General features: G+C 39.3%; 2 protein-coding genes across 6 annotated transcripts in view; one reads left to right on the forward strand and one right to left on the reverse strand.

Moving 5' to 3' along the window:
* The window catches only part of CDK3 (cyclin dependent kinase 3), a 30,949-nt gene extending 11,236 nt beyond the window's left edge, over window positions 1-19,713 (forward strand). For 2 of the 4 annotated variants that reach the window (XM_039328040.1, XM_039328039.1), the window contains exons 2-8: window positions 2,877-3,025; window positions 9,876-9,953; window positions 10,603-10,723; window positions 13,478-13,648; window positions 15,391-15,492; window positions 18,104-18,307; window positions 18,731-19,713. In XM_039328040.1, the coding sequence (XP_039183974.1) occupies window positions 2,877-3,025; window positions 9,876-9,953; window positions 10,603-10,723; window positions 13,478-13,648; window positions 15,391-15,492; window positions 18,104-18,307; window positions 18,731-18,850 (945 nt within the window). In that variant the 3' untranslated portion in view covers window positions 18,851-19,713. Of the gene's footprint in view, window positions 1-2,876; window positions 3,026-9,875; window positions 9,954-10,602; window positions 10,724-13,477; window positions 13,649-15,390; window positions 15,493-15,521; window positions 15,579-18,103; window positions 18,308-18,730 lie in introns of those variants that run through there. The other 2 variants (XM_039328041.1, XM_039328042.1) reach the window with 2 other exon arrangements.
* A 1,504-nt stretch (window positions 19,714-21,217) lies between these two features.
* The window catches only part of EVPL (envoplakin), a 44,664-nt gene continuing 40,670 nt past the window's right edge, over window positions 21,218-25,211 (reverse strand). For both annotated transcript variants that reach the window (XM_039328034.1, XM_039328033.1), the window contains exon 22: window positions 21,218-25,014. In XM_039328034.1, the coding sequence (XP_039183968.1) occupies window positions 21,589-25,014 (3,426 nt within the window). In that variant the 3' untranslated portion in view covers window positions 21,218-21,588. The remainder of the gene's footprint in view (window positions 25,015-25,211) is intronic.

Genomic DNA, 25,211 nt, shown 5'->3' on the forward strand with positions numbered 1-25,211 from the left:
GGAACGAAAGTTGTCATTCCATTCCCACCTCAATGAGGACTAGGGTCTTAGAATCCCTCCACGAGGGTCATCCTGGCATTGTTCGTATGAAGGCTCTTGCACGAAGCCACTTGTGGTGGCCTGGTTTAGATAAAGGTATTGAGGCTAAGGTACACGCATGCCACCTGTGCCAACGATCTCGCCCAGAGATGCCCCAAGCTCCTGTGCATAGATGGGAGGAAACACAGTCCCCATGGTCTAGGTGCACATTGACTACGCTGGGCCCTTTCAGGGCCAGTTCTTCTTGGTCCTTGTTGACAGCCATTCAAAATGGCTTGAGGTTGTGCCTGTCTCATCCACCACCACTGCAAAGACTATTCAGGTACTGAGGGGGATTTTTGCTGCACACGGGCTGCCAGATGTCATTGTGTCCGACAACGGCCCTCAATTCACCTCCTCCGAATTCCAAGCTTTCTTACAGGCAAACCTGATTCGTCATGCCACGTCTGCGCCTTTTCACCCGTCCACCAACGGTATGGCTGAACGCATGGTGCGCATCGCAAAGGACGCCTTGAAGAGACTCACCTACGGGGACTGGCATCACAGGTTGGCTGACTTTCTCCTTTCTTATCGCACCACACCGTCCACTTCTACAGGGAGAAGTCCAGCTGAACTTCGTTGGGGGCGCCAACTTACTACTAGACTTGACCGGTTGCATCCGGACAGACTGCCTTCATCTACCTCACATCCTAGGGCACCTAGACAACTACTTGTGGGTGCCCCGGTTTGGGCTCGCAATTACGGGCCTGGTCATACATGGGTCCCCGCTTCTGTGTCCAGGATCACAGGTCCTCTCTCCTACGAGGTTGCCCTGGACAACGGTCGTGTCCTGCGTCGGCACATCGACCAACTTCGCTCTAGGCGAGACTTTTCTGATGAGACTCCTGGGTCTTTTCCAGGGGGGGAGGGGGACCCTTTGGAGCAAAGGGAAGGGCAAGAGCTACTGCCCATCTCCACTGAGGGAGCCACAAACGGCTCGTCCCAGGATTCTGCAATTGCTCCGAAAAGGAAGTCATGGAGCTTACCCACACAACAGGCACTCACGCCTACTCCAGCCAGGGAGTCACCCCGGGGGCATACTCACTTTCCACATACATCACACAGCACTCCAGCAACGGAGGATACCCGGGGGCATCCCAACAAATCATTCCCGCAAGAGAGCTGGCACACAGTTCCCAAGGTTGGCCTGACCTTACCCCAAATCCTACAGGGGGTCAAACATACACAGAGCTAGTCGAGGAACCAAGTCCCGACTACAACAACCCTAGCACAAATCAGGGAACACCTGAGTTTTGGGAAAGTACAGAAACCCACACGAGCCCGAGCACAGAATGGGGTTCAGGGATGGGACAGCCTCCTGACAGGTCTTGGACTGACCTAGGAGGTTCTACAGAGACGCCCAGCAGTGGCTATCACTTCAAGGGGCCTGAGGGTCTACAGCTAGGTAGGACAACCAGGTCACAAAGCAACAGAAGCCCTGGCCTGACGAGCCCGGTGGGCAAGCAAGCAGGCCAGGCATCGGGGCACAGTCCTTGGAAGACACCAGGGCACAATAGAGAGAACAGGCTCACGCCTCCCTCCAGTCAGGGGACTTATGCCAGTAACCCAGAGCTAAGAAGGTCACAGAGAGCAAAGAAATCTCCTAAGTATCTAGAAGATTACATAACATTGCTGGCAAGGCAAAAGCCAGTAATCAGTGGGAGCACTGGGGAGCAAAATGTCATATAAAATAAATGTTGTATGTTGGTAGTAGTTTTAGCCCGGGGGAAAGGGGTGTTATGTCCCGAGCCTTTGCAAACGGCTCGGGCGTTTGCAGGCAGTCCCGGGCAGGTGCAAAGCTGCCCGGGACCAGACAGGCTGTCGCCAGCGCCGTGCGCATGCGCGGGTGCTGGCGCGGGAAAAGTAACCCATTTACCCGGGAGTTGCCTATATAAGAGGCTGCGAGGCGTTTGGGCGAAGCTGAAGCCATCTTCCTGTAAGCTGAACGCTGAATAAAAGAAACTGAGAACTCCAGCTGCTTCTCGTGTCTGTTTCCCGCCACGGACTCAACAAAAGTCAAGGTTGCCTACCCCTGCACTAAATTGCTAATTTTATTTTTATTGTCAGAGAAGTTAGATTTTCTGTCTCATGTTCCAGAGTAACTTAACTAGCTTTGGGCACCTAGACTCGTGGATGGGGAGTGAGAGGGAAATAGAAGGAGACATATGCTGTGCTAAATGTTTTGGCCTGAATAGGTCTTCGTTAATTATATAGAATCAAGATATTTTGTTGGAATTGGACTGGTTACCACAAATTTATCTATTAGATTTTAATCCCGCCTTTATTAAGTTATTCAATGTGGATAGTTCTTGTTCACTTTAGTGTTAAAATTTCATATCTGAAAAGATTTTTCCCATCATGGATGTAATCTTTTGTTATGATCATGATGAGAGTACATAAATTGGCAGAGGTAATAGTCAATCGTCATTCATTAACCTTAATCTATTTGTGAGGAGTGCAAGACAGCCAAAATAAATGTACATAATGAATTGGTGCATGAAACTTACTGGCAGGCAAAAAAAATTTGGGTGGACAAAAAAGAAAAAGAAGTTCAAATGACACAATAGATGTTGTAGAAACTAAACATTGTACAAACCAACTTTACTAAAAGAAGCTAATCTGTAAGAAAAAAGATGGTAGTCTATTCTAAATGTTAAGAGAGGCATTTAAATAACATTCATGCAAATTTACATAGTTGGTTTTGTGGGAGATAAAAAAATAATGACAGCATGTATAATGTTGAGATGTATAAAAATGGTAAGTTGTATTGCTGTTAAACATCTGACTAAACTTTATAGCACCAAGTCAGAAAGCAAAAAACGGACACATTCCAAGATGTATTCCAGAAAGTAGAGAAGATTGGGGAGGGCACCTATGGAGTTGTGTATAAAGCAAGAAACAAGCAAACAGGCCAGTTAGTTGCTCTGAAGAAGATCCGACTTGATTCGTAAGTACTAAATCCTGAACTCTTAGTTCATGAGGTAACTCCTAAATCTGCTACTCTTAAACTGATTTTCAAATAGCATTTTGGAAAATGTTTTGGTGTTTCTTTTTTTAAAAAACAGTATTTTATTAGGTTTTATAAGGGTAAGGGAGGGATTGGGTCAATATAGGTATTGGAATAGGGGTAAGGGTAAAGTGCGGGGGTGGGAGGATAGGGGTAGGTACGACAATGGGGTTGGCCCCCAGTAACATTTCCATGCTTTAGCAAGCAGACTATTGTCCGGATACACATGTTCAATAACAATAGTTAGTATAATAGTAAATATCTATAGTCCAGTGATGGCGAACCTTTTAGAGACCGAGTGCCCAAACTGCAACCCAAAACCCACATGTATCGTCGGGTGATGGGTGGGCATGGCCAATTGGCTGGGTGTGGCCAATTGGCTGGGCGTGACTAATTGGGTGGGTGTGGCTGCGGTGATAACGGCAGACTGGGTGGGACTAAAAAGTTCAATCAATCAATTGCGAGATTTTTTTTTCCCGTGAGAAGTTGAAATTGATTGATTAATTGAACCTTTTATTTTTTGCACATGGCAGCAGAGGCCTAAAGCAAAAAGGTTTTATAAAACCCAGCTGAAGGCCTAGGACTGGGGCGATGGCGTGTGTGCCCACAGAGAGTGCTCTGCGTGCCACCTGTGGCACGCGTGCCATAGGTTCGCCACCATGGCTATAGTCAATAAGAATAACAGTAGTCATAAAAATATCAAATTAATCAGTAAATATCACTTATCTTATTAAATTTCACAATCATTTCTCGCTGGTTCGTTTTGCTAATCATTGGTAAAAATTATCCCAGGTTTTAAAATAAACTGAGTCTTCTTTCTCTTTAATCTCTAGGGTTAGTCTCTCCATTTCTGCACATTCTAAGATTTTCCTAATTATGATCTCATCAGATGGTATATTTTCATTTTTCCAAAATTCAGCAAATGCTATTCTTGCAGCTGTCAATACATGTAATATTAAATTCTCATTCTCTTTTCCATAATTAGATCCTAGTATTCCTAACAAAAACAGTTCTGGCATAAATTCTATCTGTATTTTAATCATCTTTTTCAGCCATGTATGAATCTTAAACCAATTTTTTTTTTGCACTAGGACATACCCACAAGATATGGTAATAGGTACCTGGATTTTGTTTACATTTTCAACAATTATTCGAAGCATTTTTAAACATTTTCGCTAGTCTTACTGGTGTCATGTACCATCTATAAAACATTTTATATAAGTTTTCTTCATATGAAGCTGCTTTAGTCAGTTTAATGTTTCTATCCAATAGCTTTTGCCAATCTTCTAAGTCTATAGAGTGTCCAAATTTTTTGGCCCATACTATCATTGTTTCTTTTACTTGTTCTTCTTCCATCTTCCAATTTAGCAGAAATCTATATAAATCTATATAGAAAATATAGAGCTTCTTAATCAAGTTTTCATCTGTTTTCAAGAGTATTTGATCAAATTCTATCTGTTTATAAAATCCCATTGTCTTTACATCTTTCTCATATCTTGTTTGGATTTGCAAATAAGGCCACTATGCTAAGTCAATACCTTGTTGTTGTAGGTCTTGCCTGTCTTTAAGTTTTCCATCTTTGTCCAAAATGTCTTTGTAAGTAACAAGTTTGTCGTAGTTAATTAAATTTGGGTAAGCAAAGGCTTCCATTGTTGAAAGCCACTCTGGTATTTTAGTATAATTTTTTTGTTTAATTCTCTCCCATTTTAGAAACAGTACATTCCTTATAACATGGTTTTGAAAATATCTATGTATTTTATTTTTCCCATATCACAGAAAGGCATGCCAACCCAATTGTAGGTCATGCCCCTCTAGGTAGAGAAGTCTTTTATTTCTCATCGTTATCCGTTCTTTGAGCCATGGTAAAATGGCTGCTTGATAATAAAGTCCAAATCCTCCACTATCTTTAGTTTCTTGTAACATTTTAACTTTAATTCATGCTTTTTTCCCTTGCCATATAAATCTCAATATTGTTGCATTTAAATCATCAAAAATATCTTTCCCAATTTTACAGGAATTGTTTGAAATAAGAAAAGTAGTTTCGGTAGGACACACATCTTCACTTCGCTATTCTTCTTAGCAGTGACAGTTGAAGGTTTTTCCACTTTTCCAAATCTCATTTTATTTGTTTCAACAGTCTTTCGTAATTATCTTCTTTTAGTGTTCTACATCTTGATGTTAAGTAAATACCTAAATATTTAACCTTTTTAACTACTTTCAGATTTGTCTTTTTTTATGAATTGGGTTTTCTGTTTGTCTGTTAAGTTTTTTGTTAGTACCTTAGTCTTTTCTCTATTTATTTTCAAACCAGCCACTTCTCCAAATTTTTCTATTTTCTGCAACAGTTTAGTAGTTGTTTCTAGTGGCTCCTTCAAGATGAAAACCAAGTCATCTGCGAAAGCTTGTAATTTATATTTCCGCTCTTTTATCTCTAGACCTTTAATTTCTGTGTCCTGCCTGGGCATCCCTGTCTTGTACCTTTCTTAATTTCAAAGCTTTCTGTATAATCTCTGTTTAGAAGTATCCTGGCGGTTTTTTGTTGTAGATTGCTTGAATTGCGTTTATAAAATTGTTGCCAAAATCCAATTCCATCAGTTGTTGAAGCATAAATTGCTAGTTTAAGTTGAAAGGCTTTTTGCGCATCAAGAAATATCAATGCTATCTGTTTCCCTGGATGATTTTCATAGTATTCCAAAATGTTTAAAATAATCCTTAGATTATTTTTTATCTGTCTTTTGGGTAAAAAACCATTTTGATCTGTGTGAATAAATTCAGTCAGGATTTTTTAAATTCTTTCTGCCATTATCGAGGCAAAAAATTTATAGTCCACATTTAATAACGATATTGGTCTGTAGTTTTTTATTTGTGTGGAGTCAGTGTCTTCTTTAGATATCAAAGTAATATTAGCTTCAGTCCACGAGTTTGGTATTTTTGTCTCTGAAAAAATTTCGTTACACAATTCCTTCAGGATCGGGCTTAATATATCTTGTAATGCTACGTAAAATTCTACAGGAAGTCCATCTGAGCCCGGAGTCTTATCTTTTTTTTTTTTTTGCCTTTTTATAGCTTCTATAATCTCCACCATTGATATTTTGCCATTTAGTATATTTTGGATGTTCTCCGGGACTTTTGGCAGGTCAATTTCTTTCATATAGGCCTGTATTCCCTCTTTAGAAACCGCCTCTGCTTTGTAAAGTGTCTCGTAATAGGCCTTAATAATTTTTTTCATTGCATCATTATGGAAGTGTAACTCTCCTTTTGAGTCTTGTAGCTTATTTATCATTCTTTTTTCTTTTTCTTTCTTCAGTCTGTATGCTAACCATCTTCCCGGCTTCTTGGCATTTTGAAAAGTTCTGTTTAGATCATTTAATATGCTGTGCCATTATATCCATCTCAGTTAGATTTAATTTATGTTTTGTTATTTCTATTTGTTTCTTTTGTGGGTCAATTTGTAGCTCAAGCTCCAGTTTGTTGAGTTCTTCTTTCAATTTTAACTGTAGTTGTTTCTCTTCTTTATTCTTTTTGGCAGCATAAGTTATGGCCAAGCCTCTAAAATGTGCTTTAGCCATGTCCCACACATTTTGGAGGGAAGTTTCTTCTTTCTTGTTTATTTTGAAGAAAAATTCCATTTCCCTTGTCACTAATTGTAAGAATTCTTTTTTTTTCAGTATAGATTTATTCAAAGATCTTAGTTTTTTCTTAGTTCCTTTCCAAATCATGTTTATTGGGTTATGGTCTGCCCAAACATATTTTGGTGTTTCTTGAAACAGTTTGGGATGAGGGAAATGTGGATTTCTAAAAACTCTTCTGGAAGACCTTGGTTAGAATTTTTTCATAGTGATAATATGACTTTCCTAACAGATTCCAGATCAAGTACTGTATATTTTAAGGTATCTCTAACAATATAATAGCATGTATTTCAGAAGCGTAAGCTATGATGAATTTAGGCTCAAACTGGATATATGAATATAGTCGTTTGTTTTTCACAATTTTCCAAGTGGCAACTCTGCATGCTCACTTTTCCCTTTGAGACACAACTTGGCCAAATAGAGAAATTGTATCAGAAATCAGGAGCATCTCAAGCTATTTATGTCCTATCTTTTGTTAGAAAGGTCCCCAAATATCCTATCCAGGCACTGGACATATTTGGGCTTATTTATTTTCAGTAAGAAACTGTATTATATTCTCTTATACCATGTCCTGTATGTCAGATTCATAATAGTGAAATAAATGGGATACCAGAGAAGCAACCTAGAACTAAGGAGAAACTTCCTGACAGTTAGAACAATTAACCAATGGAACAACCTGCCTCCAGAAGCGGTGAATGCGCCAACATTGGAAGTTTTTAAGAAGAGACTGGACAGCCATTTGTCTGAAATGGTGTAGGGTTTCCTGCCTGAGCAGGGGGTTGGACTTGATGACCTCCAAGGTCCCTTCCAACTTTTTTATTATTATTATGGTGGATCATCGCACAGTCAGCCAGATGTTCAGACTGGATTTGGCATTTTGTCTACCTATCGAGTCCTTACCCAGGACCTGGGATAGGCAGATGTGGATGTTTGATGGTATTACAGGTATCGTCGCAGGATGGAAGCAGTTCCTAATAAGGCCGCCTTTTGCAATTGACTAATAGCGAATTTGTCAATACCAATGGTGTTCAAGTGGTGCTCCAGTTGCTTTGGGATTGCACCCAAGGAGCCTATTACTATTGGTACTACCCTTGCTTGCTTTTGCCACAGTCTTTCTATTTCTATTTGTAGTCTTTGTATTTTGTTATCTTCTCCAGTTCTTTCTCTTCTATTCTGCTATCTCCAGGCACTGCCACGTCCACTATCCAGACTTTTTTGTCTTTCTTATCGACAATTGTTAAGTCTGGGGTGTTATGTTGCAGGTGCTTGTCTGTTTGAATTCTGAAGTCCCAGAGCAGTTTAATTTTATCATTTTCTATGACTTTCTCTATTTTATGATCCCACCAGTTTTTGCTTACAGGCAAATGATATTTTTTGCAGATCTTCCAATGCACCATTGTTGCTACTTTGTCATGCCGCTGCTTGTATCAGTCTGTGCAATCTTCTTGCAACAGCTTACCAGGTGGTCCACTGTTTCTTCAGCTTCTTTGCATAGGCGGCACTTACTGTCTGTTGCTGTCTTCCCAATTTTCACTTGATATGCATTTGTCCTTAAGGCTTGGTCTTGTGCAGTCAGAATTAGTCCCTCGTCTCTTTCTTCAATTTTCCTGCTCTTAGCCATTGCCAGGTCTTGTTATTATCTGCTTTCCCAGCTATTTTTTTCATGTATTGGCCATGTAGTGCTTTGTCTTCCCATGCCTCTATTCTGTTCTTCATTTGGTCTTTCTTGTAGGCCAGTTTGGTCTCTCCAGTAGTTAGTAAGCCTTCCTGATATACTAATTTCAGTGCATCTTCATCATTGTTCTTCAGATATTCTTCCAAAGCCATTTTTTCTTCTTCAACCATCTGATGTACTTGTAGCATTCCACGCCCACCTATTTGCCTTGGTAGATAAAGTCTATCAATGTCACTGCGTGGATGAAGGGCATGATTCATTGCCATTATTTTTCTGGTCTGCCTATCCATTGCTTTTAGTTCTGCTTGAGTCCAATCCACTATTCCAGCTGTGTACCTAATGACTGGGATTTCCCAGGTGTTGATTGCCTTTATGGTATTTCCTCCATTGAGTTTGGACTTTAAGATCTTCTTCACTCTCTTGATGTATTCACCTCTAATCTTTTTCTTGACTTCAGTGTGCTTGATGTTTTCAGCTTGAAGGATACCCAAGTATTTGTAGTATTCTTCCTCATCCAGACTCTTAATGTTATTTTCGTGGGGCATCTTGATTCCTTCAGTTTTCATTATTTTTCCTTGTTTGATAGTAAGTGTGGCACATTTGTCCAAGCCAAACTCCATTACAATATCTTGGCTATATATACGGACAGTGTTGAGCAGCGATTCTATTTCAGATGATGTTTTTCCATACAGCTTCAGATCATCCATGTAAAGGAGGTGGGATAGTCTAGCAGATGTTTTTGATGTTTGATAACCATGTCCTGAGTTATTCAGTATTGTTGACAGAGGAAACAGTGCAATAACAAATAGTAATGGTGATAATGAATCTCCTTGAAATATTCCTCTCTTGATATTAACCTCTCCCAGCTTCTCACCATTGATCTGCAACTTTGTCTTCCATTGTGCCATCGATTTTTGCACAATTATTATTATTATTATTATTATTATTATTATTATTATTATTATTATTATTTCAGTTAGTGAACAAATATTCTCCATCAGGATGTGCACAGTAATGCCAAATGTTAAACTTGAAAAATGTTTCTCATCCCTGACATTAATTTTATAAAAGTATGGCTGCTTCAACCAATGCATCAATAATTAATAACCTGACCATAAGCATTCTTGATATGTGATAAGTACTTCAAAAGCTTCTGAAGTTTACAAAATTAAATTCTACCTGGCAGACTTCCTCTCTTGCTTTGGATTCTAAGCCCCTCAATAACAGCTCTGTGCATCCCAAGGACTAATTCATTACTTGCTAGGTCCCCTGTTTTTAAACTTAACAGGGTGATGGTTCATCTTGACAGGTGGGAATTTGTAGAGTGAGCTAGTTATAACTTTAATTAAATCCATAAGTAGAATTGTGATTATGTGACAATCCCCAAAGGCAATTCATGGAAGATGAGGATGATGAACTATGCTGCCAAAAACATTCCTTAGAAAAATTGGGATTGCTTCATCATAAAAAGTTTTGTTCTCCACAGGGAGACAGAAGGAGTACCTAGTACGGCAATCAGAGAAATCTCACTGTTAAAAGAATTGAAACACCCAAATATAGTGAGGTAAGAAAAGCAATGGCCTTTATATCTGCCAGGATATATTCTATGAATATCAAGTATTTTCACAGATAACAATTCCAATATTGTATTTATTCATATATAAAAATAGACCCTAACCAGTGGTGGGATTCAGCCAGTTCGCAACACTTTGGCAGAACCGGTAGCTAATTTTTTGTTGTCCAGATCCAGAATGGACTTCCAGAAGCGGCATCCACACAGAGAACCGGTTGTTCACATAGTTGAATCCCACCACTGACCCTAACCTAACCCTTAGAAGTTTAACTCAATAATTTGTGTATTGCGATTTTATCCCTTCCTCCGAAAAATTCATATTGGCTTGCACAATTTTCCTTTGTTTTTATTTGTTTATTTATATTTATTTATTTGTTCAATTTCTATAGCTGCCCATCTCAAGTGACTCTAGGCGGCAAACAATCATAACATCAATTATAAAAACTCTTGAGAGGTGGGAAAATTGGCCCATGTCACCCAGTGAGTTTCATGTAAAGATATCAAATTGGATTTCCCCTAATCTTAAGGCATCTTACTACACTGATTCTCCTTCTGCTACATTGAAGAGCTTGCAGTAATCATGCTTACATATTTTATCTAAATCTAAATACTGAAGTCACTGGGTTTCATTTCTTTTCAGGCTCCTTGATGTAGTACATAATCAGAAGAAACTATATTTAGTCTTTGAATATTTGAATCAAGATCTTAAAAAGTACATGGACTCATCCCGTACAGGAGAGCTTCCTCTAAGCTTAGTCAAGGTACCCTCAAATACCCTCCCTCATGGGCTCCAATCTGAAGAACTATCCTTTATCTGTCTCTGGTAATTAGCTAGCTAGCACCAGTGGTGGGATTCAGCCAGTTCACACCACTTTGGCAGAACCGGTAGCTAATTTTTTGGTGCCCAGGTCCAGAATGGACTTCCGGAAACGGCATCCACACAGAGAACCGGTTGTTCACATATTTGAATCCCACCACTGGCTAGCACATTTTCAAACTATTTTCAGATTGTTCTTTGCAATGTGGATGTTCAATTTACAACTCATATGGACCAACAATCTTCTCTCTGGCCCATTGCAGTCAACAGTACTTTCTGTCTGCCTGCCCCAAAAAATGATGGTCACATTCCTAGGAATGCCATAGCACCCTGCCAGCTGTATAACTAGATGTCTTGGAAGCTGCAGGAAAGCTGTTCAGCTAAGGAAGAGAAAAAAGAAGATGGGGGGGGGTGAATATGTGTATATGTATATGTATATATGTATAGTTGTAGGAAGCTAGGGAGATAATCCTGGAGAAACCATCCAGAAGCTATTAAGACAACAACAGGTGTAGAACTGTGCATTGTGCTCAGGGAGACAGGAAAATGTTAAAAAAAAGACAAACTGGCTGACACCCCCCCCCCCAACTCCCTGAGGTATACATGGGAGGAGAGGGAAAATACAGGTGGACTTGCAAGATTTTGTTACCATAGCCTGGCTCAATAAAGTATAGTTCTAGTATGCCTATGGATTTATTTTTCTGAATTGGTCTGTCTCATAGAGTTGACTATATGCCCCTGGTTGTTTGTGGCTCCTAACTGACCGGCTGGTATCCCATGTGATTCTTGTGGTCAAAAAGATTCCCAGTTCCTCTTACCTGAAATGTTGCAAAAGCTTTGACATATAATTTATTCTTTTTTCCTAGTTTTGATAGCAGTTATGAGGTTGTTATGGGAAGAATTAAATACTTAATCTTTATTCTTCCTGCTGAGATTGCTCTTCCAATTACATCTCCTTTCAAATCTACACGGATTTCTCAACCCATGTTTAGAAATTCATTTTTAACTGTGAAGGAAAAAAAGATTTCAGGAAATTATATGGCATTGCAAAAGTAGCAGCTGGGCAAAAGTATTAAACAGTTTTATCTCATACTGGTTTTTTTTAATACAAAATGTTACCTTGAAGCTGTTATTAAAGGAAAAGGGCCCTAGAATGTTGATATTCATATAATATTTGAAAAGCCTATAACGTTGTCTTCATTCAAATTATATGTAATTCTCAGTGTGGAATAATATATCTGAAAGCAGAGTTAAGTAAATACTGCTTCTTGGTGCAAAAGCACTAAGTTAAAAACCAGGAGATGGTGAATTTTAGTCCTGCCTAAAGTCAGATTCATGATCTTGAACCGCCACTCTCACTCTGCACTAAGAAGCAGGCAACAGCAAACCCCTTCCAAAATCTTGCCAAGAAAACTGCAGAGATTTGTCCAGGCAGTTGCCAGCAGTCAGCTCTGATGCAAAGGTACACATATAATGCAGGATCCAATCTGAGCCATTCACCAGGACCAGAGATTTAGCTTTCCAAGCTTTCAAATTCGTGCTGGAGCCCATCTTAGGGAACTCTCTCTCTCTCTCCAGAATGAGAAGAGAGAGAGAGAGAGAGAGGGAGGGAGGGAGGGAGGGAGGGAGAGAGAGAGAGAGAGAGAGAGAGAGAGAGAGAGAGAGAGAGAGAGAGAGAGGGAGGGAGGGAGGGAGGGAGAAGTTCCCTGAGGATGGGCTCCAGCATGAGTCTGAAAGCTTGGAAAAGTAAATCTCTGGTCCCGGTGACCGATTTAGTGTGGAATAATAAACAATCACTAGAATAATGATGTGTCTGCATAATTACTGGAATAATGCTGTGTTAGTAGTATGTAGACTAACCTAATGCACGTTGCACTCGGATACAATGTATGTAGCAAACTCTCTCCATTGTATATCCGTGAGAAATGAACCTAATGTATTACAATGTGTATTATAATGTGTATTCCTTTGTTCCTGAGAAAAAGAAAGTATAAAACTGAAGTCTGAACCCGCCCTTGGGGTTCAGAATTGCTCGTTGCTACTGCTTCTGAACCTGCGCAATAAATCTCTCTGCTAAAACCCTCTGGAATTCGTAAGAGTCCTTTCGTTTTCCACAAGAGATTCAGATTAGATCCTGCAACATTATCCTGGGATATGTAGATTTACCTTCATTTGTACATACATTCTGCTTGCAGCGCCTAGGTCTTGGGACAGCTATTTGATCAATGTTTATGTCTTATACATGTGGCAATTGTAACACCTGCCATTTGTTCTGGATGCATATGAGAAGATTCAAGACTACAGTTCTTCTGCTTGAATAGGCTTACTGAGGGAAAAGCTTTGTTCCAGTCCCTCCTCCCAGAATTACAGTGCCCAAGTCCATCATGCTTCTCCAGACCACCCAAATCGTTTTTTTAAAAAAGGGGAATAGTGTCATTCTCCGGGGCTAAAAAAGGTACTAACCTGGAATCTGTTTATTTTGTTTGCTAGTTAAGGTTAAGATACCTAATTAGCAAAAATGTAGACAATCATTACGTGGCAGTTAAGATATATATTCTATTCTAACCTTTTGTTATGTCGCTATTTTGCAAGCACATATATGGTAGCAGAATTTCGAGATACATCATATTTTGCTTAGGAAATGATGTGTCAACCTTAACGTTTCTTCATATGTGGTCTCTGAACTTTTTCTTTCTAGAGCTATCTTTACCAACTGTTGCAAGGTGTAAGCTTCTGCCATTCTCACAGAGTTATCCACAGAGACCTGAAGCCACAGAATTTGCTCATAAATGAAATGGGAGCTATCAAACTAGCTGATTTTGGCCTAGCCAGAGCTTTTGGAGTTCCCCTACGTACCTACACACATGAGGTAATGTCTGTCTCTCAGTTAGGTAGGTTGCTAGGTCAGCCCTTGAAAAGAAATCACACAGAAATAAGTGTGCATGTAGGAAAGTGGGAGTTATGTTTGCAGTCCCTCCCCCAAAAATTTAGGTGTAGCCCAAAGAACCTCTTGAAATTTACCATTAAATTTCACACATAAGGAGTAAATCATGTTAGGGTTGTGACAATTTCAGAGACCAGAGGAATACAAGAGAGAGGTCTGTTCAAAAGATTTGGGCTCTTTTGCTGCCCAAAGCAGACTGGTGCTAGAAGATGTGTATAGGGGCCATAAGACAAAGAGTGGACCCCTGCCAGTATAAAAAAGGCAATAATCTCACCCCATAAAGATCACCTGACTGCAACAGATAGAATGGTTGCTGCACTATGTTAGAGTTCACCCAGAGTAAAACTACCGCCTGCTTGCAGAAAAAAAAACACACTAAAAGGGGATTTTAAACTGTCTCAGTTTTGGTTTGGGAATGAAATGAAGGCAACATCATGAGGATATGGCAGAAAAAAAAGGTTGCCAGGCACATTCATCCTGTGTTCAGGTACAAATGGGGAAAAGCCCAGAATTTGATTAATCATAGTTTATAACATGGTTTATAAGTCATATCAAAAGTAACTGTATTGTGACGTATCAAACTAGTTGAGATTTTAGATCAAGATTCATATAAGCTAGGTAGAGAAAACATGCAGAGCACAGCTTCTGGAATGTTTTCTAACCCCTTATAGCACCTCTATTTTGGATCTTATGACTGGGAAGGAAGTGTGTGTTTGTGTGTGTGTTAGTGTGTTAAATGGAACAATTGGTAGCATTGGAGAACTGGGGATGTTGGTTTTTTTCTGTGTAGCTTCCGGTCAGATTCTGTGATTTTTGAGTTTGATCTTTCTTTAGAGGCTTCCCTTGCATTAAATATGGATCCATTCTAGTCTATTTTCAGGGTTATCCTGAAGATGGATCCTGAGCCCTTTTGTGGAATATCTTCGAACATTCAGTTGGGTTGGAAAGGATAGAAAGTAATTCCCTTGGCATCATTACGGCCATTATTTTCAAACAATTGCATTATGCTATTTGGCAACCATTAAAGAGGCAAGGGTTCTTTTGGGGAGTAGAGCAAACAAGCTTATTTTGCAAATGGAGGAGGGTAAAGGTAAATTTTGTAAAACAGCCAATCTCCACCAGTCTAGAATGAGAAGGTGTTAAATTAGAGAAAGGATTTATGTCTTTTTACACACTCTATGCAGCCTCCAAGACTTTCATATGCACTGGGCTGTGAACATTCCTGGATTTTTGGTTATAAAAAATGTGTGTCCCAATATATCTATCAATTTTATAAAAATCTCTGTTGAAGCCACCTAACATGGTTGATCCAGGACAGAGTTTTTTTTTTCTTTTTTGACCTTTGAGGCTATTCCTCCACCAGTTCTTTGGCCTGTGTTTCTGTCCATCTCCCACATGATATTGCTTTTTCTCCTACTGTGAGGTACAGTGCTTTCCAGTAAAGGGGGAAAGTAGAAGAGAGAGAATATCAAGGCATACAAAGCTTCTCTCACCACCAGTAATAGAGAATGTTGAATTCCAGCAGGTTGTATAGATGTAGCTTGTAGTAAATGACTTGGAGAACTCAGTGTGCTTTGGACTTAATGGTTCAATAATAATAAATGTTTTTAATTAAACCTGAGAAGATCTTATAAATCAAACAACCCATTAAATTTGATTCCTTTTAGGTGGTTACCTTATGGTATCGGGCTCCTGAAATTTTACTGGGTTGTAAATATTACTCAACAGCTGTGGATATCTGGAGCATTGGGTGTATTTTTGCAGAAATGGTAACATTCTTCATCTTTTTCTGTTTCAGAGAAACATTATAATCACAGTATAAATGATGAAAAATACATATGCAAAGAAGTGCTTTGTGAGTGCCCATGTGTTCTTTTTAAATTCCCTTTTCTTCATCACTGCACATCCTAAAAGATATCATGAAACATATATCCTATTGTTTCTAATTGTTAAAACCCTAATTTGAGGTTGGTCAGCCATGTCTGATGATGTCATGGTATTACTAAAGAATTTCTTTTTTCTTTAGTTGGAGGAGTTAAAGAAAAACAATATGCATTAAGCCTCACAGAACAATACAAGGATAGCTTCAGGATGACAATGGGACTACAAGTAGCCTTTGGGTTGCCTTCGCCTATCCTAGAGAGGTGGTTAGTTTTAGCAGTTGTAAATTGCTAAAAGGAAGGGCGAAGAAGATTTAAAGGCAATTCAGCATTAGCAATAACAGTAGCACTTAGACTTATATACTGCTCCATAGTGCTTTATAGTACACTCTGAGTGGTTTTACAGAGTCAGCATATTGCCCCCAACAATCTGGGTCCTCATTTTATTGACCTCAGAAAGATGGAAGGCTGAGTCAACCTTGAGCCGGACAGGATCAAACTGCTGGCTATGAGCAGAGTTTGCCTGCAATACTGCATTCTAACCACTGCATCATCATGGCTCCTAAATCCTTATGTTTCAAGTATTATGCGCCAGCATGCCATTAAAAGTTTACGCTTTAGTTTACTTCATTAGTCTTAAGTCTCAGCATCTAACTAAATTCCCTCAAGCTTCATACATAATTTTTCTCTTTGCTTTTTGCCTTAAACTGTTCATTGGTTCATAAGGCTGGTACAGAAGCAGCCACTGGAGGTTGCTGGTGTTTAAGAGAACAAGCATGATTTTACTAAATACTAAAATAAATGTGTATAGAGTCCTTCTCCTGGCATTTTTTGCAATGCTGTATTTTGAAATGGCAGGAGTTCATAAATGTAGCCTATGCTTAAAAATTAGTTTCCAAAGATAATTTAATCTAATTTCTAAACTTCTCTCTACAGGGGGTCAGTTAGAGCTTTAGGCAAAAGAGCTCTATGCTCTTTTCTGAGTGGTCGGAACCAGGAAAATGGCAGGAGAATCAGAGTTAAAAAAAAAAAGTTATTAGAATGGCTCATTTCCAACCAAAGATCAGTGGGAAATTGCATAATTTTTGCCCGGGAGGTTGTTTAAATTTCACTCCCCCAAACTGAGCTACTGAAATTGAGACAATCTCTCCTACGTGTTTCAGCACATGCATTTGTTATATTTGGTAGTTTGCAAAAAAATCTCAGGAGCTTTGTAACTGAAGGTCAGTTTTAAGAAGTCTAAACAAACCCACTGAAATTCTTCAAAGGTTTCCTGATCTTCTTGCCATTGTTCCTCTGTTGCATTTATAAATTGATATGAATTGTGAAAGTGGAATTATATCACGTGGGCCCTTTTCCCAATAGCTCTGACAGTAGCTGCGTGTTGCCATGGTGGATGGATTTTGGAGAGGGAAATTATTTCTAAGTGGAGGCAGGATTAGATTAGACTAGCTCCAAAGTACTGAACTCTACGCAGGCATGGAGAGAATAATGCCTAACCTGAGCCCAGGGCATGTGAGGCAAAAGGGCTCATATGTAGGTTGCTCACAAGGTCTACAAAACCACTTCAGTTCAGAGGAAGTATTAGAGCAGCTTCAGAAACTGATAGACCAGTGTTTCTCAACCTTGACAATTTTAAGGCATGTGGACTTCAACTCCCAGAATTCCACAGCCAGCATTGGGAGTTGAAGTCCACATGCCTTAAAATTGTCAAGGCTGAGAAACACTGCGATAGACTGACTTCCCCAAAACCAGACACTGAAAAAACAGCCATTGGGATGCAAAACACTGAGGTCCAAAAGCTTACAAAAGCTTAGTATAATTCAGTTTCATGTATGAATATTATACATGTCCCGATGAATAGAATAGAAGTTGGGTTAAGATGTTCCTCTTGAAATGCAGAATCCTAAAGTATTTTCAGTATCTCATCATCTGTAATGCTTTTGGTCTTTCTAGAGACAATCTAGCTGTGGTGTCACAAAGTTGATGGTGAAGGGAGCAAAGGAGAGACAGAGGATATCAAACTGATAATTAAGAATTTTATGAATATTTTGTAAACAGTATACTGGAAGAGTTGTAGACTCGTAGAGGTCTGTTGCTCTTTTCCCATTGATACTTGATAGGCTATTACAGTGATGGCGAACCTTTTAGAGACCCAATGCCCAAACTGCAACCCAAACCCCACTTATTTATCACCGGGTGCCAGGTGGGCGTGGCCGCGTTGGTCGTGGCAGACTGGGTGGGCGGGGCTAGGACGGCGGGGGCCAGTTCCCTCGCCATCTCTGGAGCACGGGATGCGTGCCCACAGAGAGGGCTCTGAGTGCCGCCTCTGGCACGCGTGCCATAGGTTCTCCACCACTGGGCTATTAGATAGCTCTGTTTTGTTATACCAGACTTTTTATAATGGAAACATTTTATTTGATGAGAGTAATGTTACCCAGAATGGAGATCATATATGTATAAGGATCCAGGTGGACGAACCTTCTTCTCCTTGGTCCAGGTGACTAGAAAAGCCTTGTTTCCTGGAGACTCTGAAATTGACCAACTATTCCGGATTTTCCGCACACTTGGCACTCCTACTGAATCCCTGTGGCCAGGAGTCACAAATCTTCCTGACTATAAAGGAAATTTCCCCAAATGGCCAAGGAAAGACATGAAAGTGATCATTCCAAACTTGGATCAAGATGGACGAGACTTACTGCTGGTGAGTAGAAAACTTATAAAGGGATTAGGGTTGTTTTTTTAATAATTGGGATAAGAATTGGAAAGTGTCCACTAGAAGAACTGAAATGTGCCCAACATATGTTTTTGAAATTCAAAGGAAGGCAATTTCTCATTTCCATGAATTATGACCTCTCTGCATGCATTGACAAATTATCTCACTTTTGTATGAACAAGAATGTACGAGGCAGCTTGCTAGATCAAACCAAAGGTCCATTTAGTCAAGTATAACCATAATTAGGACAGAAATGGACTAGCTTAAATCTCTTTGTTGTTGTTTTTGTCAAAAATGAGGATTGCAAAGGATTATTTTAGGGTTACTTGAATTTTCATTGAAGGGTTTGCTGTAAATGGGCAGGATTTAAAGATTGAGGCATGCTCATATTTCTCTTTTTCTAAATTACAGCAACTACTAATGTATGACCCCAACAAGCGAATCTCAGCCAAAGCTGCTTTGAACCACCAGTATTTCTGGCAAGCTCCACGGGATGCTAAACAGTGTGTGGTAGAACAGTATGGATCATGAGATTAAGAAGTTCTGGTTAATGCTTTGCTGGAAATAGCTATGGGATTGTCTCGTTCTAAACAACATAGCAAAGGAGCAGCTGTAACTATCATTAAAATGTTCTTGGCCTTTTGCCCAGTTTAATATTCATGCAAACATTTTGACAATTGTAAATGGTACAGATCCTTCTAAGGACTGATAGTTCTTCTTTAACAGAGGTGAAAAAGCTTAATGCTTTTAGTATATGAAAAGGAGTAGTACGATTTGCTATCTGAATAGTAGAATGAGAAAAAAGTTTAACTAAATCCACTTTCTGTAATATATTATTCACTCTTTTTTGTAGTTCAAGTACTAGCATTACAAGATATGGTTATTATTATTTAGATTAGACTAGCGCATCCTACAGTAGCCTAGGCGATGTTGATTTTTCTTTTTTTAATATGAACTCATGCTCTATTTCACAACACTATTGAAAACTAACCATGCTAAAAAAAAATGTATGTTTGTGTGTGGGGGAACTAGATATCACAGAGACACACTGAAATATGATATGCTTGAGTTTCTTTCTGTATGTATCCATAAAAACAAGAACTTTGTATCATCTAGACCAGGGGTGTCAAGCTGCCGCGCCCACCCCATTGCCGCCAGTGGCAAAAAAAGTCACAATACGTCGCGACGTGTTACGTGACGTTGCGAGTTTGACACCCTGATCTAGACTATTAAATAATTAAGAGGCTTCTTTAGCTGCAGTTTGGGTTTTCAGAAATATTAGAATTTTAGTTTCTAATTAAATAAAAATATCAAAATCTGATCATCAACATGCCAAAATCTGAATTAGTGTGTGACCTAAAATAAACGAATAAATAAACACTTGAAAAATTCTATTTGTTGCTTTTAGCCAAATATATGGGTTGAAGGTAGAGACCTTGAAATCTCTGGTTTCTGATGGAACCTTGACAATATAGAGATGGAAAGAGGGGAACCTTACACTGATTCAGGTTTCTTCTTGTGGCCTCTTGTGCCCCCTAAAAATGTACTTTAGAGAGCAGTATAGGAAATTACAGTGCATAAAGAAAATCTGGAAGAAGTCAGTGAGATGTCCCTGTTCTATTATGCAAGTACTGTAATTATTTTTTTTTTTGCATTTGTAGAAAGGCAACCCAGCATCCAACAGTAGTTCTTTTCTATATTTTAAAATTGCTGTTAATACTTAAGAAATTTTAACATTAATTGTTGATGTTACTGTTAATATTCCTGTTTACATAAATAAAAAAATGCTTCAGTAACTTTTGCATTAATGAGTTTTGATGGTTGTAAAATTAATAGCATCTGTAGACCATGCAAAAGAGACAATCAACCAGCCCCAAAGAGAAAAAGACTCCAGCACTTCCCCACCAGTAATCAGAACTCGGATCAGCATAGATTAACTCCAAGGTCAACTTCAGACCAACAATCAAGTAAGCAATTCCCCGATCAAGAAACTGCCACAGAGAGCCATTAGTAAATAGCCCAACCAAAGAATTCCTAAAACCGCCCCTACCCACCCAGACAGGCAAGACACCAGAATATAAGCAGACAGCAAACTGCACTCCTTACTAGCACTGATGGTGTTACCTAGTTAGGATAATGAAATGTCTGCAAGAAAACAAGCAAGCTCAGAGAGCACCAAGAACCCCTCACCATCAAAAATAGCTGTAAAAGGGGCAGTTTGAAGACAATTATAATCAGTATCCCTCTTTTGAATGTGAACTACTATATACTATAACAAAGCAGTGAAAACTTCATAGCACAGTGTCTAGTTATCATTTTAAAACTAGGTTCTAGCCCTGTTGCCCAGGCAAGTGGCAGTACCTAGCCATGTATGGCTAATCTCAAAAAGCTAAGTAGGATCAGAACTAGTTAGTTCTTAAGATGGGAAACCACTGTGAAATACTGAGCTATAGACTAGACTGCAAAGGAAAAAAAAAGAATACGGCAAAGCACTTTGTTGCCAAGAAAACTATATACATATATGAATTCCCCAGAAGTTAAGTGCAATATGGAAAGAGATTTTAAATTTTATATAGAGAGCTCTTTTACAATATGTACAGAATGTCTGGTGTGTGTTCTGTTGTAATATATTTGCTATTAATTTGATTTGCTGTTTATTACAGTTTTGCCTTAGACTTAGAAAGTGCATTCTCTCTATGTTTTCATGTAATGTTTGGCACTGCTACTTTTTGAGTTCTATAGTTTTATGGTTATTTTGGATTGAGAATCTATGGTTCTCTAGATGTTGCTGAATTCTAGTTCCCAGCTAGGGACTCAGAAATATGTGAAGCATTATACTATATACATCATAGGAAAGGGGATTGATCGTTAGCTTTTTAAAAAAATAACAGAATAGTAGTCAGTCTTTTAACTTTTATTGCATGCATGATCTTTAAACTCCAAGTATTGTGACATATACCCCTTTAGACTTTATACAGGAAGGAGCTATTTCCTAAGCATTTTGAACTTTTTTCTATTTCAAAAATCCCTTTATTCCCTAAAATAGATTCTGTACTTACTCTCATATTAGATCCCTTCTACTTTGAGAAATGCTTCTTTATGAAGTGCTGCTAACTTGGTATAACGAAATAAGTCCAGCTATATAATATACTACACAGCTATTTATAATTACCAGACACTTTGTTCATCTGAACATGGCAATGAGTGAATTCTCTTGTGGATTAAAAGCATTTCAGACTTTTTACAAATTTAAAATTATACTGCCTTGCTTAGTGCCTGAAGTGGGGCAAAGTAGCTGAATGGATTGTTGACTGATATCCTTCAGAGGTAGCCGGGAGGAGGAGGAGCCCACTTAAAGGATCTTTCTGGCAACGAATCATGGCCTCCTTATAATGAATCTTCTCTTTACTGATAGGATCAACAAGATCTTTTTCATAATTCGATTCGTCTTGTAGCAATGTAGCCAGGTCACTACTAATCAGCCCTGTCTGGATAGCTTCTGATATTGGGATACGGCCTGTTTTCTTAGGATCTATTAGTCCTCCAGTTAGGTGTTGGACTTGCAAATAAGGAAAGGCATTATCTTGAGTTATCCATCCTTTCTGAACTGCTTCTCCTACAGCCAGTCTTCTCTTGGTGACAGGATCTTCAATCCCTGTGAAAGCCTTCTGAGCATTCAACAACCTCTGCATATAAGTATTATCAATCAGTCCTTTATCAAGGGCTTTGTGGACAGAGTGGCGATCTCTTGAGATAAGATCAACTATGCCTCCAGTAGCAGCTTGTGCCTCTAAAAGCTTTTGGGCTGTCATTGGATCCACCAATTTCTTACTAAGTGCAGACTTAACATTGTACTTGTTGTCATAGGTTGTGTCATACACTCCAGCAATAGGAAAAGTATCATCACAGAAAGCCATCTGTGGACCAGAAGAAAAGAAGGTTTGCTTTTGTTGAAAAACAGGAGATGAAATTGGAGACTTGGAAATGATTGAACCTATGGAAAGGGATGCATTCTGCTTACTTTCTCCTGCTACGAGTAGAGCAAACTCAGAGATAGGGATTTTGCCTTCCTTGTAGAGTTGGTATTCTTCTTTTGTAATCCTTTTGAACCGCAGAGCATCATCAATGGAGTACTGTTTTCCACTCTTTTTGTCAAGAAGAAGAGAAACATCCCCATTGGGTCCCAGGGTTGTGATTTCTTCCCAATCACATTCCAGTTCTTGCAAATGGATATACTGACATCTATCGATCATGCCTCTTTTATAAGCCTCGTAGGGTGACATATCTTTACCAGTCTCTGGATCCAGAATAGATATCTTGGTAGAGAGGTTTGTCTCTCTCATCTGAGTCTCATTGTTCAGTTCTTCTCTGTTGATTCTGGATTGGAGTTCCCGGATAGTCCTCTCTTTTTCATAGATATTATCCTTCTCCATAAGTATATCTGATTCCAGATGAGAAACCTCCTGGCCAAATTGGATCTTCTTTTGCCTATCACTTTCAGTCCTTTGGCTCAAGAGCTTGGTCTGTTCTCTAAGGAAAAGGGCTTTTTGTTGCTTTTGTTTTTCTAGTTCCCTTAATTCATCTTCAAGACTGACTTTTTCTTGCATTGCCACATTCCGAGTTTTCTGGAGGTCAGCTTCTTCTCTGGTCCATGTGCACTGCATGCCTTCCGCTCTCTCAATCTTCTCTCTCAGATGTCTGATACTTTCTTCTGCATTTTGCCGAGCAGTTCGTTCTTTGCTTAGCAGATCCCAAAGACGTGTTCGTTCATTTTCAAGTACCCTGTCTTTTTCTACTCTGATTACTTCCTTATATATTGTCTTTTCCTGGGACTTTGTCTTTTGTAGAACATCAATCTGGGCTTGAAGGTTCTTGCATTCCCTCTGGAAGCTCAATACTTGAACTTTCTCCTTGTCTAGTTCAGTTCGCAAATTGGTGCTCGATTGCTCAAGAACTGGATCTTTCTCTACCTTGATTACTTCCTCCATGATTATTTTTTCTTGAAGTGGAACTGGGCTTTCTTCAATTTCTTTTATCCTCAAGGTGATCTGCCGCATTTCCTTTTCCAGAGCAAGCCTTTTGTTTCTGTCATCTTGGAAGTTCAGCAATGTTTCTTTGTCTTCCACTGCTGCCCGAAGCAATTGGACCTCATGATCCATCCTTCGTCGGTTGCTTATTTGTTCATCTAAACTCCTGCTCAGCCTGTTGTGCTCCTCCCTAAGCTTCACATCTTTCTGAGTAACAATTACTTCCTGTACCACCACTTTTTCCTCAGGCTTCCTTCTCTCCAGAAGAATATACTTATTCTGCAGATCATAGATGGCATCTTCAGTTGCTCTTCTCTTTTGTAATATATTACGCACTTCTTGGTGAAGACGTTCCGCCTCTTTTTCTAACAGAGGGTCATCCTCATATCGGACAACCTCCTTAGTAACAACCTTGGTTTCAACTTTGGCTCTTTCTCTTTTCCACTCATCCCTTTCTCCTTCTAACCTGATTAGCTGTTCTTGGAACCGACCATTTGCATTCACAAGATCGTTTAGCTGTTCTTTCAACCGGTCTATTTCTCTCAATACCTCTGGGCTCTTTTCTGTTTTCAACACCTCTTGGATGACTTCTTTAAACTCCACAGTAGGTGGTTGGGATCTAAGAACTTTCAGTTCAGTCAAGGCTGTCTCTACTTCCTGATCAACTCTTTTTCTTTTCCTTGAAATTTCTTGGAGTTCTCTCTTCAACCGTGCTATCTCTTCCTCTGTTTCTGGGTCTAGGTGAAAAATCTCATTGACTCTTTCTTTTATCTCCACCCTAGGCTTTAGCTTCTCCATGCTGCTGTATTTGCTCTGCAGCTGTGTCTGTTCACTTGACAATAAAACGTTCTTGTTCCTCTCCTCCTCAATAAGCTTTTGAAGCGTGGAAGACTCTTTTAGGAGCTCTGGATCTTGTTCCACTTGTTTTATTTCTCTCACAACGACTTTGGGTTCAGTTGCTTCAATCAGCTTCTCAAGATCCTCAATTTTGCTTTTCATTTTTGCGATTGCATCCATTACAGACTTCTTCTTGAAACTGTCTTCGTCAATTTGCATTTGCAGTGATCTGATTGCTTTTAGCATTTCTGGATCCTTCTCTAACTTCACCACCTCTTTTACGACTACTTTCTCTCGGATGTTTTGCTGCTTTTGCTCCAGGAGGTACAACTCTTTCCTGAGCCGTTCAATTTCAGAAGAAGAAATTGAATGATCACGTAGATACCTGATTTCTTCTTGGAGTCTTGTTGCTTGGGCATTTAGATTTGGATCTTTCTCTGTTTTTGTAACTTCTTTTGTAAGCAGCTGGCTTTTCACAACCCTTCTATCTTTTTCCATTTCAAGGAATATATTATTCACTTTTTCAATATCTGCCTGTAAGTCTGCTCTTTTTTTCTTTTCATTCTCAATTTGATTAGAGATTTTAGCAAGATCACTCTCCAGAACTGGATCTCTATAATAATCTATCATTTCTTTCTCCTCAATTCTTTCAATGGGCCGTTGAGTTTTCAGTGTCAGAAGTTTATTTCTCTGCTCCTCCAGTTCCTGCTGCACATTGGCTTTCTTGCTCTGTTCCTCTTTAAGCTGAGACTTCAGGATTTCTGATTCATCTATGTTTTTGGACTGCTGGGTTTGTTCATGCATTACCTGCACTGCATCACTTACTTCTTTCTGCAGAAAGAAAAGGGGAGGGAAGGGGGGGGGGAGAAAGCAAAAAGAAAGAATTGTTGACTCGTTAATACTATGAAATTTACTTCCAGTGCTAAACTTCTATATGACTGGCTCCTTGGAGTATGTGGCAACATTTAGTTAACCCACAAAAAGTGAGATTAAACTGGGATTAAGAATCAAAGCTTAACTGAGCCACG

Source organism: Crotalus tigris, unplaced genomic scaffold, assembly GCF_016545835.1.
Source record: "Crotalus tigris isolate CLP2741 ecotype Arizona unplaced genomic scaffold, ASM1654583v1 scf7180000024370.6872682, whole genome shotgun sequence".
NCBI lineage: Eukaryota > Metazoa > Chordata > Lepidosauria > Squamata > Viperidae > Crotalus > Crotalus tigris.